Source organism: Gavialis gangeticus, unplaced genomic scaffold (genome assembly GCF_001723915.1).
Source record: "Gavialis gangeticus isolate Ggan-Ray unplaced genomic scaffold, GavGan_comp1, whole genome shotgun sequence".
NCBI lineage: Eukaryota > Metazoa > Chordata > Crocodylia > Gavialidae > Gavialis > Gavialis gangeticus.
Genome location: NW_017729030.1, coordinates 43,620,957 through 43,639,232, shown reverse-complemented (window position 1 = coordinate 43,639,232; position 18,276 = coordinate 43,620,957). Strand labels below are relative to the sequence as shown.

At 43.5% G+C, this 18,276-nt stretch overlaps 1 protein-coding gene across 1 annotated transcript in view; it reads left to right on the top strand.

The window, feature by feature from the left end:
* Positions 1–18,276, top strand: part of TBC1D9 (TBC1 domain family member 9) — a gene marked incomplete at its 5' end in the record, with an annotated part of 110,414 nt that overhangs the window by 22,395 nt on the left and 69,743 nt on the right. Inside the window, one exon of the mRNA XM_019521833.1 lies at positions 9,498–9,608. Coding sequence (XP_019377378.1) covers positions 9,498–9,608 — 111 coding nt within the window. The remainder of the gene's footprint in view (positions 1–9,497; positions 9,609–18,276) is intronic.

The following is an 18,276-nucleotide window of genomic DNA, read 5'->3' as shown; positions in this document are numbered from 1 at the left end:
GCATAAACCGGTTTAAGTGGTCAGAAACTGGTTTAAACTTGTAACGGAACAGAAGTTCAGTGCACATAAACCAGTTTCAAAACAGCTGAAACTAGTTTTAAATAAACCTGGTTGAATGTAATATCAGAATTAACTGGTGTAGGTCAAACCAGTTTATGAAATGCTGTCCCAGACCCCTTCCTGGTTCAAGTTAAATCACAGTCTCCCAGCATCCCAGGATGCCTTGCAGCCCTTAGCTGGGCTGTCTGCTCCAGAGAGCAGGGTTGGCTGTCTGAGAAGGGGGTGGGGGTGGGAAGTTCTGGGGACCACATCTGGGTCTGGCTGGAGTGGAGGAGGCAGGGGGTGTAGGCAGGCAAGCAGACTCAGGTGGAGGGGAGGGAGGGGAGTTTAAACCCCTTCTACCTGGTCAGGACCCCACCCTGGGTCTGCCTGGCAGGGGACCAGCAGATGAGCAGACTCCACCCCCTCCCACCTCTGGCAGAGGCTCAGGCAAGCAGTTGATAAGGGGAGGGGATGCAATTCCCTTGAGCTCCCCCAGGCCATGGGGGAGGGGGAAGAGGCCAGGGAACCAGGACTGGAGGAACTGTGTGAGCACAGAGCCAAGCCCTGCAGGACCAGACTGAGAGGTGGGAGATGTTGGCAAAGACCTGGCACAGTCATCGCATATACATGCTGGAGACGGAGCTAAGGGAATAGGAGCGGGTCCCAGACTGCTCCGGCTGGTGTGACCAAAGAAAGCAGAAAACTACATTTACATTATAAAGCAGAACCTGTAAAAAGTGGGAGACGGGAATACCTAAGCAGAGACAAAAGACACTGAATGTATGAGAGTCCTCCCGAAGGTGCTATAAGTGACAAGCATGGTAATGTTAAGGTACCCAAGGGGGAGAATGAGGTGCAGGTGAGCCTTTAAAAACCCAAGTAGAGATGAGGCCTGTGGGATCTGCACTCTGACACCTAAGACCACCTGCTAATTCCCCCAGAAGGATTTTCTGAATACCTGGCTGTAAGGAGACATTCTGCCCCCAGGATTGTGTGAACCTTGTGCAAAGCTTTCTCTTCTCTTGTTGGTTTATTATATAAGCTATGTGTACTCTCACTGCCTTTTACTAGGCTGTATCTTAGTTCAGGTGTAGATTTTTGGTTCTTCGTGTGCTTGAGGTTGCAAATTGCTGTTTTAAATGCATGCTTGCTTCAGAGAGAGGACTATTGTTGTTCAAGCTTTTATGAATTCAATGCCACTACCTTTACCCCCACCCACCCCCTCCTCAGCCTGGCAGGCACTGCTTCTCCACCTAGGCAGACCCAGGCTGGGGTCCCGTCTGTGCCAGGGAGGAGACTTTAAACCCCCACCCTCCAGTGTGCTAGCCTGGGGCTGGGGCCTGGCCATGCCACCTGTGCTCCAGCCGGGATAAGGGAAAAGCCTTGGCTGGGAGGCATGTTCTAGCGCCCCCTGGCTTCTGGCCTGGGCCACTGTAGTCATGTGGCTGCATTTCCTGAATCTAAAGTGAACGTCTGTTCGCTTGTTTTTCAGTTTAATCTCTGCAGCTTAAGACTAACCTGCAAAAACTGAATCCATTTAACTTTGGGCTTTTTGACTGTCTGTGCTTTGCCCTGTTGTCCCAGGGCCAGAGCTGCCACTGCTGCAACTGCTGGCTAGGTCAGAGCTACCATGTGCTCCATTCCCTGGGCTAGAAGCATGACTGACAGTAAGCAGGGGTGGTGGGGAGCAGGGAGGCAGAGGCTGAGGGGGAAGGCAGGTGGAAGGGCATGTAGGTGCTGGGGGTGGGGACAGGCAGCAGGAGACACAGGGGGGTGGGAAGGAAGGTAGCAAGGGATGCGGGCATTGGGGCGCACAGCCACAGGGGAGACAGGTGTGTGGGGGGTCAAGGGGCAAAGGGTCAGGCTTCCCCTACTGTGCTTCCTGACCTGCCCATCATCGTTGTTTTCTCCACTGTAGCAGGGGAGGGGGGCGGGGAGGTGTGGACAAATTTAAGAAAACCCTCTAATAATTAGATGCCATACATGGACAATAATAACAGATTTTATAATTTTTTTCCATGTATGGCATTTAATTATTGGAAGTTTACCTTAAAATCAAAGTCATCTTGGATTTGGGTAAAAAGACAGTATCTTTTATTTTAATAGGCCATGTATAAAATCAGAACAGTAACATCAGTAGCAGAAAGAGCTCTCTTATGCCGAAATGCTGCCTCAGCTGCTTGCTTAGTGTAGCAGTTTCCCACACTAAGGAAAGGCCCTAATGACTATGCTTGCCAAGGTGATGGCAGCTCAGTGCTGAGAAGGACTTAATGTTGTTGCCTGTTATACTGGATGCTGTGGAAATTATGGATCACTGGGGACTGAACTGAGAACTTCAAAATTTGCTGAGTGGAAACTTCCTAGTTGAACATGAAACATTGCAGTCTGCTCTTGTCCAAAGCTTTTTTTTGTTTTGTTTTTTGATGGTAACTTGTGCGATCCTTTATGTGATACATTTATGGCTGCCAGTGAATTTCAGGCTTAAAAGATTTCTGTTGTTTATCATTTGGAATACTATGCCTAAACTGCCTTGGGATACTACAAAAAGTTACCATGTAGGTCAATAGTGCTCCCTGATCGCACGATCAAATCTAAATGTGCAAAGTCTTTATCCACACAAATCCTCCTCCTCTTTTTTTATGGTGTAGGGCAGTGTTGGCTAACCTGCAGGGGTGCCCCAGGTGGCCTTTAGGGCACATGGCAGGCTGGGGAGGGGAAAGGAAGTACAATGGCAGATAAGGCAGGGAGCGGAAAGCAAAGCAAGCCACTGAGCAGGGGAAGAGGATTGGAGTGGCATTGGGGAAGTTGTGGGGCTAACTTGTGGCACACCTGCCAAAAATCTTGGCCTCCGCTGGTGTGTGGGTTGATGTAAATGTCTGTGAGTGATTATAGGATCCAGGCCTTAATCAGAACATTTTTATGATCATGAAAGGGAAGGAAAACGATGCCAGAAGACTGTCTTATAAAAGCTCAGTTTTTTGAAGCTGGAGGATTGCTTTTTTAAGGACTGTGCTAAACAGCCTTCTTGGATGGACTCAAATTGTTTATTCATGGGGAAAGTGAAATATGCTTTCAGTTAAAATGCAAGTTGTAGTGTAGATATCTGCAAAACATTTTACTGAAAAAGGCAATGCAATTATTCATTGTGCTTTAAAAAAGAAAGAGCAAAACATGGGGACTAGAAACACTTTTGTGACGAATGCTTGTGTCTGAATGCCTGTGGCTAGATGACCAAAATCTGTGGATATCCAAATACCAGAAGACGTATCACAGCTACTACAGGCTTTTGTCTTTATATTATGCAGGTTTCTATAGCAATAGTATCACATGTGCCTGACTTCTATTTTTTCTTCCTGCAAGGATGCCAGGCACCTGCATCTTCCATTGATTGCATTGCTATTTGTGGGCAGTCAGCATGTCTGAAAACAGACCAGCATCATCTGTGTATCCAAATGGAAGGAGAGCACAGTGACATCAGGATTGTCTAAATCTCCTGATACCTTCAAACCAAGACTTATTATCTTTCTGGAAAATAGATAGCTTTAGTCAAACACAAACTTTTGAGTTCAGTCTGGGGGTAACTGAGTGAAAATAAATGGCCTGTGTTAGAATAGATGATTTAATGGCCCTTCCGATTTTTTTTAACACCCTCAAAATGGACTGTTTAAGAAGACCTTGTATTGTGTGTGTGCCCTTAGATATACCAGTGCAGACTAGTCTCTTATCTCTTAACTTCTGTTATCAGTTCGCCCCTAATAGCATGGGCATCTTTTAACCTGCTAGGTGCATGAATAAAATGCTGTGTAAGATGCCTTTCTTCAGGACAAGAAATTCTCTGATCTCCATTTCCTGATGATTTACTTCTGCTGTAGGTAACTCCCACCAATAAAAGTGTAAGTGCACCAAGTTTGTGAGAGATGCGGGGAACTTGGGGACACCAGTGAGGGACGTCTGAGAACTTTGGGTACCAGTAGCCTGAATACTTTAAATGGGCAATATCAGATTAAATCTGTACTTTTAAAATGTGTAGTTTCAGGCACTACAGCCACCCATGGTTTTCCCTATTGGTTTTTGTGATTATACAATGATATTCTGTAACTTCTTTTCCCTGCCTTTTGCTGTTTGCCAGTTACACAATTAGAGGTAATTGATTTATCCATAGTTGTCTCAAAGTAAACGAGAGAGAAATGATTTTCCTCTTTTTTCCCCTCTCACTCATAGTCACTTTTAAAAATTACTTGTAATAATAGTAGGAAAATAAAAAACCTCAGAAGCACTTGTAGTTTTATTTTTTCCTTAGTAAAAGTTTATAATATCCTGTAGTACTAACTGTAGCTCTGATCCTGCAACTGACTCCATGCAGACAGAGCCCTGCAGTCTGTTTGTCTATAGTAAGTTGCAGAATCAGAAGAATATCAGCGTAGCATTTCAGGCTCAAAGCCTGCAAACTCTTTGGCATGCATGTCTAATGGGACTGCTTCCAGGCATAAAGTTGCTCATCTGTGTAATGTTAGCTGGGTCAGGACCTTCATTCCTTAGAAACTTATCCTACAAGTCCTTACTCACTTGAGAAATCCTTGCTTACAAGAACCACTCATGTGAATAAGGGCGTGCTGTATATTAATATAATACCCTTAATATCTGAAAGCCTTTATTTAATTTGTTGTAAGAGTGCTAGTAACATGACATTATGAAATAGTGAAAAAAGTCAGAAAAGTCTTTGCCTAATAATTAGATAATGCAATGATTAATTAGCTAACTGACTTGTGAAAAAGGATATTCTGTGATTTGGTGAACAGATTATTTTAGGTAAATTAAAGTTGTAATGTAGATTAAGAAACATATTCATGGTCTTGTTCAGTTTCATATTTTCATTTGAATTTTCACAACTACACAGTGTTTCAAATGTAGAGTAAAAGGACTTGCACTAAATGAGTTAACAAATTGAGTCAGGATTTTCTTTTATGTATGATCACTTCTTTACAAAATTATGAATTATATTCTATTTATAATTAAAGCACAAGAGTTCACTGTGGTGCAGACGCACTGTTAAATAACCTGATTTGGACTGTTAACTCATGTCCTTGACTTAAAATACAATGTCTACCGATTCCTCTCCCTGATGCAACACTTCTGATTGACGATTTGTTTCTGAGTATGATCACTTCTTTACAAAAATGCCTCAGAGAGAAGCAGTACAGAAGCTGCATCAAATATCTGCATAAGAAAACTGACCCATAGTATGGAAAAAATAAATGGTCTTATAATCCATAAGGATAATACTACTACTACTAATAATAATAAGGATAATAATGCTATTTTTAAACAGCAGATTCTTAAGTGATGTTTCTTGCTATCAAAAGACTATGCAGTTGTCAGTAAATGTCTAATAATAAAACACGTGTGAAGACTGAAGATTTAAAAAGCCAGAGATTTTTTTTTAAAACACTTGGACTTTTTACAGAGTGCTGGAAATATTCTTTCATCTCTCCAACCCCAACAGTAACCTATTTGCAGTTTTTTTTCTAGTTAAAGATGGATGGGAAAACCCTTGTAGCACTAGGCATTTTAGCTCTCTTCTTTTCCTGACACACCCTTGCTCTGTCATATTGATGCTGGTGAGACCCCTTTTTCCAGCTTTCTCTGCCTTCTGTGGAAACAGTGCTGGGATGATGCATCGCTCTTTTTTTTCCCCCCTCTCTCCTTCCTCCACTTCTAATAGCTTAGAGGGAAATAGGGATCCTGGCCTAACTTGACATTTCTAACCAAGTGACTGGATTTGTGATGTCCCTGTGTCCTCAGCTCTTGGGGTGTCCCAGTTTTCAGTTATGACACTCTCACAGAGTTCATGTTATGTCAGCTTCAGAAGTGTTGCATCAGGGAAAGGAATCGGTAGACATTGTATTTTAAGTCAAGGACATGAGTTAGCAGTCCAAATCAGGTTATTTAACAGTGCGTCTGCACCACAGTGAGCTCTTCTGCTTTAATTATAAATAGAATATCATTCATAATTTTGTAAAGAAGTGATTATACATAAAAGAAAAGCCTGACTCAATTTATTAACTCATTTAGTGCAAGTCCTCTTACTCTACATTGAAAAAATTGTATAGCCATGAAACTTCAAATGAAAACTGTAAACTGAACAAGCCCAAGAAAATGCTTCTTAATCTACAGCAAATAACCTTATTTGGCTGTTGCATCACATTTTACATATTTAATGCTGTAAAAAGGCATGTAAAGTTATAACAAAATGTCCTAAGTATAAGCCATGGGATACATTTTCTGGAAGTACAGAGTAGAAACCCTTTCATGGGGCACATCTATGCTTTCATTAATGCTCCTTTGCTAGTGCGTGTTAAGTTTAGCACCTCTAATATGAGGGCACCTATACATGTGCTGTCTGTCGGCATCCCTGTGCTTAAAAATGGCAGTGGGGGCACTTGAACTAAAGCTCGTCAAACGAGCTTTAATTCAAGTGCCCCCACTGCCATTTTTAAGCACAGGGACACTGATACATGAGACACAGTGTCGCTTTAATTAGAGCGTCTCTCTGAGCAGCTGCCTCCACCCCCACCTCTGAAGCACATGTAAAAGTGCCTTTAGGTAGTACATAAAGGTGCGCATTAGCCTGCACTAACGCACAGTAGCAAAGGCAAACAGTTTTTTTGTGACACAATGCTCAGTGGACTAATTCTACTGCACATTAGTACGTTAGTATGGTTTTTGCTGTGCCGCGCTAATGTGCAGTAGAATAGTCTACTGCACATTATAGCATTTCATGTAGATGTGACCACGGTGAAGTTTAGCACAGAAAATGTTGCTGTATCCCCAGTATAACAAAGTTAATCCCATGCTTATAATTAAAGCATGCATAGCACTGTGTATGTGCCTAACTCTAGCTCTAAGCCGGGGGTGGGCAATTATTTTGGGCGGAAGGCTGCTTGCTGAGTTTAGGCAAGCCGTTGAGGACTGCGTGACAGGCAGCCGGGGAAGATAAATATTAATTTTCTAAATTTTTTAGGGGTCCTGCGGGCCGAATAGAATGGCCTGGAAGGCCGCATCTGGCCCACGGGCCACATTTTGCCCACCCCTGCTCTAAGCTCATGCATACCTGGTTTGTGAACCAGGGCTTCACTGTTGAACTGGCTGAACGGTAGCAAATGGTGTTTAAAGGAGAGGAATGTAAATAAAACACGTTTAAAGGAAAATTTATGAACTAGTTTGCCCATTGGTTTCAGGAAGGAGTTGGAGTAACTTAAGAGTAATTGAGAATGTTTGGTGAAGCCATCTGGCTAGTGTGTAGCTGTAGTCACAGAGACAAACAGATAAGGTAGATGCACGTGTATGTGTGTAATGAAGAATTGTGAGCAGGCCATTTTATCCAGGTAACAGCGTGTTTCTCTTATTCACCGATTTTTCTGTTCTGCTTCTGGAATCAGTAGCTAACATTCTAGTATGGGAATGCAGCATAGTTGAGAGTCCTTCCACAAACAATGAGGCTGATTGATGATAATGCAGAGAGAGGAGAAAACACAGTTTAGGTAAATCTATACAACATTTTTTTTTTCTAAATGAAATGCATCAAATTGGAGAGCGATCCAGTGAGGGGTGACTGGTGCCTCCTGAGACACGGTGGGGCACAGTTTGTGAGTGGCAGTGGGGTGGCGAGTGGTGACCACTCACAGAAGCTGGCAGCAGCGGCGGCCAATCGTGGCGGGGGGGCACATGCCCCCCACAGACTTAAGAAGAGAGGCTGAGGGAACTGGGCTGCTTTAGTTGGTGAAATAGAAGACTGAGGGGGGATTTAATTACAGCCTTCAATTATTTGAAGGATGGCGACAAAGGATGGATCTACACTGTTCTCAAGTTGCAGCAAGGTAAGCTTAGGCTAGATATAAGGAAAAACTTTCTCACTAGGAGGGTAGTAAAACACTGGAACAGGCTACCCAGAGATGTTGTGGAACCTCCATCCTTAGACATTTTTAAGACCCAGGCAGACACAAGCCTTAGCTGGACGGTGTAGTTGGGGATGGTTCTGCTTTGAGCAGGGGGTTGGATACTAGATGACCCCCTGAGTCCCTTCCAGTCCTCATTTTCTATGACTCTAAATTAAAGCCTGCTAATGACTGTACATTGGTTGTCGGTGGGGGAGTTGCAAATGCCAGTTGAAATTTGGAGAAAAAAGGAAACCAAAGGGAAAGAAAAGGCTTTTATTCTTTGTCTCCTTATGATGTGTAAAGTAAATCTGAAAGAGTGTTTTGTACCAGAAAAGAGGAAGGGTGAAGAAAAGATTCTTCTTGATATTCATAATAAAAATTCCGGTTTAATTTCCTCTGGCAGATTCTGCAAAATAACTAACAGAGCAAAGGCTGCAAATGAGCAGGGAAAGGGGATTTTTGTTGGAATATTTGTTTTTAAAAAACTTCCTCCATTTTGTTGCATGTAATGAGTAGTTTACAAAAGCTATGATGTGTTCACCCTTTGTGAAATGAATAGTTGGGGAAAGGATGCTTTTGTTAAAGAATTATCAGCTTTCTTGAACTGCAGTGCAAAATCTCACAGCGTGCTTCTCTGAAATACTCTTTCTTCCTGCCCTTTCCTCCCCCTTTTCTTATCTTCCATAATAATAATAATACTATAGGGAAAATTATAGGTAGCAAATGAGGGAATTTTCCATGTGGCCTGTCTCTCTCTCTTTACTATAAAGGATTAAAATATATATAAATTGTTCCCGTTTGTGGGATTTTTAACAATTTCGCAGATTACTCTCTGAAATTCCATTAGGGGGTTTTTTTGTTTGTTTTTTCTTTTTTGTTTTTTTAATTGTTGTTAGGGGCAGGAAAACATCCAGTACAGCTCGATACAGAACAGCTTGAAGGCACTCTTGATGCCCCTTCAACAGTCTAAGGAAGCTTATATTTATTTTTGGGGAAAACTGCTTTCCACTGATACCTTTTTCATTGAAAATTAGCTGGTAGGGTAGAGAAGACCATGCTTTTCAACACAGATTCCAGAAAATGTCATAGGAATCTAGTTCTAAATATATTTTGGTTTATTTGTTTCGTACCTGAAATTAGAAATTGAGCTCATCTAGTGAATAATCAGTGTATCTTAAGGAAACTCCTAAAGATTGAGGAACTGGAAAAAGACTATTAGAAATTAATTTTAAAATGTGCTTTTAAATATATATATTAAAACTTGCTCATCATTCAGCTAATATCAGTTTGTTAGAAGTTGGCATATATTTTGATGGTAGATCTTGTAGTTTTGGCAGAAGTGTTGTCACTTTTATGTAGACAAAAACAAGGAGCATATCATTCTTGCCATGACAGCCGAATGGGGAGAACTGTTGGGCAGGGTTATGGGGAGCACACTGAACTCCTGTCATGAATGGTAAGGTGGGAGCAGGAGGCACTCAGTGCATATTCACCAACACAGAATTTCCTGTTTCACAGGTCTCCTCGTGGGTACTCTTGATGTTGTGCTGGACTCCAGTGCTAGGGTGGCACCATACCGGATCCTCTACCAGGCACCAGACTCCTTGGTATACTGGACCATTGCCTGTGGTAAGAATAAAAACACTAAAATAGAGCGTTGTTTGCTGCTGGTGGGAAATTCGGCCCTAAGCTGAGCACTTTCCTTTTTGTGATAATTCATTGATCAGGTTGGAATAGAAACCCTGTTGATGAGACAGGTATTTGTGAGAACACACATTCATGAAACATCAGAAAGACTTCTGTCATTAGATTGTTGTTGAGATGGCTATTTTAGCATATAACTGGATGTTTTAGCATGCAACAGATTCTGTTTCTGAGTCCTAGAGTGCAGTGTGTGAAGAAGGCTCCAAATCTATTTGATTCATCCCCAGTAATAAAGCAGCCAATGGATAATAGATTGCACCAGAGTAACTCAGCCATGGTTGGCCAACCTTACATGGATATCTGTTGAGCTTGATAGCCCTGTCTGTCATTTGCGTACAGAACACAGAAAGCTTTGAGTGCCATCTCTGGTCGATCCCAGCACTTCAAGGAAGCTTTGAGGCATCACTGACCTTAACCCTACTGATCTGATTAAAAAACAGAAAACAAATGAGGGAAAATGGGGGATTGCAAGGAGACCTGCCGTCTGATTAGCATTGACATAGCTTCTGAAGTTGTCTGTAAGCAAAACTACTGATGGATAGCACCCAGTAATGCATTCCAGCATAACAAGAGGTAACTCTCTTTGCACTTCACTTAGGATAATAGTTTCTCTTCCCTTTTTATAGATGCATAGATTTGGAAAGTACTAGAATGGTTGTCAGGTTTAATTCCCTTAATGAATTTGGGAATGGTACTCCTAAATCATCTCTATCCAATGTTCGTTCAACCTTTTCATGAAAACCTCCAATGAAGGAGGTTCTACAACTTCTCTGCATAGTCTGCTTAACTGCCTCACTGATCTAGCATAAAGAAATACTTCCTGATTTAATCTAAAGCTGCTTTGCTGTAATTTAAATCCAGTTCCTCAAGTCCTGCCCTCTCTGGCAAAGAAAAGCAGCTCTCTTTTCTTTATGACACTGTTATGTCCCCCCTTAATTGCCTTCTCTGCGAGCTAAACAAGCCTAGTTCTCTCAACTTTGGCACATATAAAATGGTCTTTTTCTTTACATAATTGAGTAGATCTATTTCAGATGTTCTTTAGTTGGTCTGTGACTACTTCTGTTAATTCCTTTTTGCTCCACAGCTTTACTGCCCACTTCCCTTTCTAAGTGATCACTTTCACTTACAAGTGAAAGTTATTATTGTAACTGATGTTTAACTTTAGTTTGTATTCCTGGCTGATTTCAGGCATTTTGTATCCAAAACCTCATGTAACATCTCTCTCCAAAGTTGGTCTGATAAAAATATTGCCAAATAAATCCTGTTTCTTTCTTTTCCCTTGGAATATCACACCTACTACAACACTGATCCAGTATAATTGCAGTTCTGTCTTGGCTCTGTTTATCCTCCTAATCAAGTATAATAGACACCCTGAATGATATGTTTTCCAGGTAATATAGTGGACAGAGGGGCACAAAGCCCCTTGCATGATTGTGGGAAGAATGTGGGAGCCTGGTGTGAGAGATGGGGAGAACAGGGACGCACAAAAGCTGTGAAAGGAGAGGAAATCAAGGGACCTTAGTGCGGGAGAGGGAAAGGTAAATAGGTCTTGGAATATGGAGCATACAGAGCCCCTAGCCTGGGGGAAGAAGTGGGGTGCTCTGCTGAGGAGGGTGCACAGAAGGAAAGGAAAGGAATGAGAGACCCACAGTGCCCAGGATGGGCAGTTGATTGAAGGATTGTTATGCAGGTATGCAGATCCCCTGCCATGGAAGAGCAGCAGAGTAATGAACATAGGGAACCCAGATCTTGGGGAGAAAGGAGAGGAGCAAGGAGCTACCCCAAAGGTAGGAAATGGGCACTGTGGTATGGCAGAAGTGAGAGTATGGGGGCTGTCATGGGATTGCCAAAGAGCTCGTCCACTCTGACACTGGACTTGCAAGCTACTTCAAACATTTCTGTCCATGGCCCTACCCCCAACTCTTGACACGCTTAGAATCTGGTAGGAACACTTAACTCCAAGGCTGAAATACAACCAGTATGTAGTTATACATATACCAAGTTATCGTAACACAACAAGATGGCATTTATAAGGCAACTGAGAAGCAACAAAGCCGGATCTCGCACCAAATGTCTGCCCTGCCCCAAAGGTCTTGGGGATATTATTTTCTGTCAGCCATGAGCACTGTAACCCTGCCCTAACTGCAGTAAAACCTCAGAGATTAGTCTCTTCCTGCTGGGTCTCTTTGTTCTGAGCTTTTTTAGTTCCTAGTTGTTAAAGGTGAAGTCCATTCACATGTACTGATGTCATTTGGCTCTCGATAACTGTTTTTATTTGTTTAGAAAGCAATGTGCCATTCAGTTGCATCCTCTACCCCTCCAGCTCAGGGAGCCTGTTGAGGGCAGTAGCACACAGGAACATGGGAAAACTGAGTCATGTATATGCCCCTACAAGAATCTTTGCAATTATGTGTTTTTAAAACAATATACATGACCCCTAACATGGGTTGAAGGGTAAATTATGAGATGGTAGTAAAGGCATGTGATGTCCTACACATAGACTCTGGCATGAGAGAGCAGAGCGGGGAGGGAGTGTAGAGGATGAGAGCAGGAAAATCTCCAGGCAAGAGAAATAGGGAAGTTTCAGGGAGCTGTTAAATGGGAGCTGTTAAATGGACGTGAGTAGGAAGGTGTCCAGAGAGTTTGCATGTGGAAAAGAGGAAATGCCAAGCATTCTAGGTGTGGTGTTCATAATGAACATGACCGGTAGAAGCTGCAAAGCTTGAAGGACTCCCCACCCCTACCCAGGCATTTTGTGTATAGTAATGTTCTAAAACTGCAGTGAGTTACAAGGTCACTCATTTCCAGCTTTCATTAAGAGAGGTTTGCAGTGTAGAGACACACTTTAATGAATAAAAAGTGGTCTTCGCCATGGCTGATGGTTTTTAAAGTGAGTTCTGCAGCAGTCACCATACCTAGGGTTCTAATAATTAAAGTTTTGGGAAGTGTTGTTTTCCTCCTTTCCCCCTGCCTGAACCTGTTGGTGTAATATTCTGTTGTTGGCTTTATTCTTGGCTAGCAATCCTATTCCAAATGTGGAGCCTGTAGATCAGTGGTTCCCAGTGTGGTGCCCATGGGTGCCATGGTACCCCCCCCTCCCCAAGGGTTATTCAGGTGCCCACATGCATTTTCACGATCAGTAAAAATCATTATTCCAACAAAAAATGATGTCATATTGGTGCCCACTTCTTTTTCTTTTAAATTTGAATGTGCCCTTCGGCACAAACATTGGGAACCCCTGCTATAGATCCTTTTTTGGAGCTGGGAGTTAGTGAAATGTAGTCATTTTCCATTCCCCTCAGAAGGTGTGGTTATTGAAAAGAATAGGCCTGAAAGCCCAACTCTGGTGGAACAAGAGCCATATAAAACAGGGGTTGGCAATCTACAGCCCATGGGCTAAGTCCTCTGTCTGCAGGCCAGGCTGCAGTGGTGAGGGGGCTTTGGCAGCAGCCACTTTCCTGTGCCACCATGGAGAAGTGACAGCAAGGGAAGCTCTCCCTGTGCCTTCTCAAGGAGAAGCAGTGGCGGCACCTGAGTCCCGACTTTTCGCCTGCCTGTGACCCAAATGGGACCACTCCTGCCCATAGCCTAAAAAGTTGGCCATCTCCTGATGTAGGGTGCAGAAGTCATGGAGAATTTACCCAGTCTCATGGATGAAGATTGTCCAGCGCAACATACTCTCGTCCAGAACCAGAGAGAGTATGATGGTCTGAGTACCATGGTACTAAATGTTGTGAATAGACCTACTAACTTTGCAAGTGAGCAGGTAAAATAAAAGTAGAGCAGATAGAGGCAGCAGTGTTAGTTGTGCTAGTTTGAAGTCATTCAGGCAATCGCCCTTTTAAAATTGTTTTTAACCATATCCACCTAATAGCCCTAGACATGCAATGGAATTTAATCTAAAATTAATGTAACATAGTTGGTCCGTAGTGACAAGTAATAGTGAAACGGATTTTAATTAAATGTGGCCTTTCTGAATAGAAGATCGTCAGCATTATGGAGGTCCCTTTTAGAAGCCTCATTTACATTTGCTTTTTTACTAACTTTCACTCTGCTGAACAATAGCAGGTGAGGGTGGTCGCAAACGGCATGTAAGCAACCTCTTCTTCACTCACCAACGTGTGGTTTCCAGAGAGCAGTGTGCTCTCCCAAATGCTGAGTCAAGAAAAAGACTGAGACACAGAGCAAACCCCCTTGCCCCAATCCCAAGAAACATGTCACAACTCGGGACAGTTCAGAACTTCAAAAGACAGTAGCTCTGTGCGCACACAGAAAAAGACCAAGCATGACTGTATAATGGGTTATTTTGTGACTCTTGCAATAGCAGTAGGTTTTTGTGGGCTTTTCCATGATCTCTGTAGATCAGGGCTGTTCAACTTCTGGGCACCAGGAGGCCATGTGCTGCAGGCTCCCAGGCTGCACTCAAAGTAGGCTGTACACCACAAGGGTGGCCCTTCCAGGGTCCCACCTGTCCTGCAGGTAGTCTGGCTACTTTCCCAGCAGTGGGTGCAGCCTAACCCCCTCCCTCTGCCACCTGCACAGCTGGGTGCAGGGGGAGCACCGGCAGCATAGACCTATGCTCGCCGCACTGCCTCACCTGCAGGAGTGGACGCAGGAAGCAGAAGCTTGAGGAGAAAGAGGGAAGCCTGGAGATCGTGGCCATTGTAGCAGCTGGAGCAATGAGGGAGGGAGCGGTTCCCTGGTGGGAGCCTCCAGTCTGCATGTGGCCCGTGGGCTGCCAGTTGGACAGCCCCTCTGTAACATTACTTGATTTATATTTTCATTAGAGTAGGAAATGTTCTAATTCTACTTCAAATCCTTAGAATTTGTATTTCTAATTGGAATGACAGCGTAGGCGTTAAAAACGTACCTATTGCCTGTATTTCCTGTTTGTTGGTTCTTTCTTGTATTTGTTTGTTTTTGGTGTTGTCCTTCTGACTTCCAAGTTTATTTTTGTTGCATCAGATGACTGCAGTAGCTGAAAACTGCCTCCGTAAAGGGAATAACATAGCTCATAAAAGGAAGTAAAATCTTTCTGAGCACAAATTATTCATTTCTGGTGCCCTGAAAGTGAATGGCTGTCTGTTGCCTGAGGACGTTTACACCATGATTATTTTGTGACCTTTTGTGACTCCATTTGAAGATAAGCAATTTTTTTCCCAATCTCTTGGAGGTTTTTCTGTTGCATAGAGGGTATAGTAGCCCTGCCTGCCCTGCAGTGTTTGATTATGTGACTCCGGTTGTGTCTTACCATTTCTCTCTTTACTGTTTCCCTTACAGTTAGGTTGCTGACTGTCTGCTACTTGTTCTGTCTCGTTCCTACTGGAATTTTTTACAGTGTCCTTTGCCTTCCCTAATGCAATAATCCTCGGCTCCCATAAATAGCTTTACAGAGCTGTGAAAATAGCATGTTTCCTTCCTGGCTTGTTTATGCAGCATCAACCCACCTTTAACTATTCTATGCAAGGATGCTCATGAAAATTAATCCTAATTAACTTTTTAAGGGGATTAGTTAAAGCACTTTAAATCCCTATGCAAATGTTCTTCCTCAGAATTAACGTAGTCTTGATTCAGAGGTTAATTTTCACAGGTGAAGAGAAACTCCAGGGTCTACACTAGGGTGCTAGCTTTAAAGCTCTGTAACTTTGCAATGGGGGCTGGTTAACATCAATTCCTCTGATGCAACATAATGTAAAATAGCTTTCTGTAATCCCAAAATAACTGAGGGCCAAGGTCCTATCTATTACACAGCCTAGGAGCAGATGGTGTGTGAGACTTTGGAGCAGCTTATGGCATGCTAATTTCTTAATGGTCCAGAAGCCAAATATCAGTTCATGTCAGACATTTTCCTAACACTCTGCCTCCCCTGCTTGTTCTTCCCCCACATGTGAATGAGATAAATCTTCTGCTGACTGGACTAAACAACAAATTGGGTAGTTTTGGGGGTGATGGGGGTTAACGTCCAATAATTTTAAAGCAGATGGCACACACCATTTGCTTCAACAATAACCCACTATCGCTAGATTCTACCCTTTCTATAAAATTAGTCCTATTTATGGGTTGTCACAGTTTCTGGATATAGATTGGTGTTTGAAGGCTTTTGTCGAATTTGTTGAAAAGCCTTTGCCTTCCTACTTTGTGTAGGGAAAAAAGGCCGATAGATTATTAAACACAAAATACTGCATGAAAACATTTAAGGTAATATTTTCAAAAGTGCCCGGTAACTTAGGAGCATATCTCTGACTGAAAGTCAGCATGGGGCTTACACTTCTAGTGTCATCCCAAGTCCCTTTTTGAAAATAGAACTCCAGTGCTTTGATGAAATGATAATATTTAGAAAATTGAGTGCTTGATTATTCAAGCACAAAAAGGCAGTAAACTCTCATATGTCCAGCATGTAGCTTATTTTTTCCTTTTTGTATATAAATATGAGTCCAGTAGCAGTGAAAAGATCACTGTACTAGCCGTCTGTCTCTAGTACTCTGACCACGTGTAATGATGATGTAGTCTTCACATGGAAAAAAAATCTTTTACATGAAACAGTTTTATGGGACCACACATATAGACATGTACTTGGGTTCTCCATTGAGTTCTAGGAAATCTGATTTGCCCTCTTTCTAGGTTCTGAACTAACCAAAGTGTTTTGGGTAGTTTATTTTTATGAGGCAGGAGGACATACAGGGGGTTGGAGATCGTTATTCATTGCTTTATTTCTAAGGTAATCAAGTTTGTCGTTTCTTGAATAACTTAACTTTCTTGACTAAATAAAATATCCTGCTTTGTGAAAATTATTGGTGAAAATAAATTCCTCCTCCTGCCCCAAGCAATTCCAAGGGATTCCTTTAACATATTTCTCTGTGACTTTGCCCTTTTATTTTTGTGTTGTCTCTGGGGTCTCTTGTCTCTGTCGTGTTTTTGAATAATGCATTGTTTCTACAATAATGATTTCTCTGATTTAATACTCCCAGTAAACTGTTCACACTCCCAGGGGGTTCTTCTCCTGCAGGTGTTTCTTCATTATTAAACTTATTGGGCCATATTCAGTCTTCCAACTCATGTATAGACTCTGTTTAGCCAAGTAGAGCTCTCTGCAGTTATCCAGTGCCATGATTTGGCCTATTGACTGTTTTCCCTGTCCCTTTGTCATTCAGGTTACTTGAGGCACATCCATCAAAGTATATCACTTGGGGGCAGATCCAGAGGAGGCACAGTGGTATGGTTGTATCCCTCTTTCACAGTGTGGGTCAATTGCCAGCAGCTCTAGTTCCCCAGATGCCTGGGTCCCCTGCTGAGTCTGAGGAGTGGCTAGAGTCCTGGGTGGGGGCACTGGGGGGCATCAAGCAGGAAGCATGTGAGGAAGGGGGAACCTGCCCACAGCAGTTGCTATACTCTGCTGATCTGGGAGCAGGGGAAGCCCCGGGACTGAGTGGCTGTGCAGGGTGCCAAGCTCGGTGGCAGGTCCCTGCTCCCTCTCCTCACCGTGTGTGTGTCTATAGATAGATATGGTGTGTGTGTGTGTGTAGAGGTATGTGTATAAAAGTAAAATTAGTTGAGCACAAAGTTTTATTGATATATTTGCAATTTTAAAGCAGTTTGGAAGCCTACCAGTGCCTCAGTCACTGTAATAAAATAAATTCTAAATACCTGTACATTTTGGCATTTGATTTAGAGTTTTTTGGCATAGAAAATCTGAGTACCCTTTACTCACCAGGACACGGATCCAGCTGCTGCTGTCTTCCCCCTTTCCCCCACTGATTTTGTGGTGCTGAGCAGCCCTGATATGCTGGTGCTCTCCCCCTGCCCATACTGGTGCCCCTTATTCCCAGGCCACATCTCCCTGCACCCTCCTATGCTGCCAGAGGGGCCACCAGCTGACATGGCTATGGGACCAGAGCCAGAGCCCTCAGCTTCCTACCTCCCCGTCAGTGGCTGCACTTCGGCTACCAACCATGGGAGGTGGCAGCTGCTACAGCCAGAGCAGAGCACAGAGCCTGGCTCTCCCTCATCCCGCCTTTCTTCTGTGGGCAGCCTGGATGGAGCGGAGAGCCCAGGTGGGGGGAGGATGTGGGCTGTGGGCTCAGGCTCTCTGCCCTGCTGTCCTTCTCCTGTGGTCTCTGCAGCCCAGTGGGCAGGACCCAGTACAGCCAAGTGAGACCCAGCGGGGAAGCTCCTTGCTGCTGTGAGCCCTGTGCTGCCCTGGTGAGGTGCACCCTCTGTCTGTCTGGCAGCAGTGAGGGTGGTGGCATGGGGTTGTGCCTCTCGCTGCTGTTGGGCGGGCTGGGGGCACCACTCCAGGGCAGTGTGGGGCTCGTAGCAGCAAGGAGCTTTGCTGCCTGGCTTCACTCTGCTCTGCCATGCCAGGTCATAGAATCATAGGATCATAGAAGTAGGGTCGGAAGGGACCTTATAGATCTTCAAGTCCGACCCCCTGCCAGGGCAGGAGAAAAACTGGGCTCAAATGATCCCAGCTAGGTAGGCATCAAGCCTCCTCTTAAAAACCCCCAGGGTAGGAGCCAGCACCACTTCCTTGGAAGTTGGTTCCAGATCCTAGCCACCCTGACTGTGAAGTAGTTCTTACAGATGTCTAATGTAA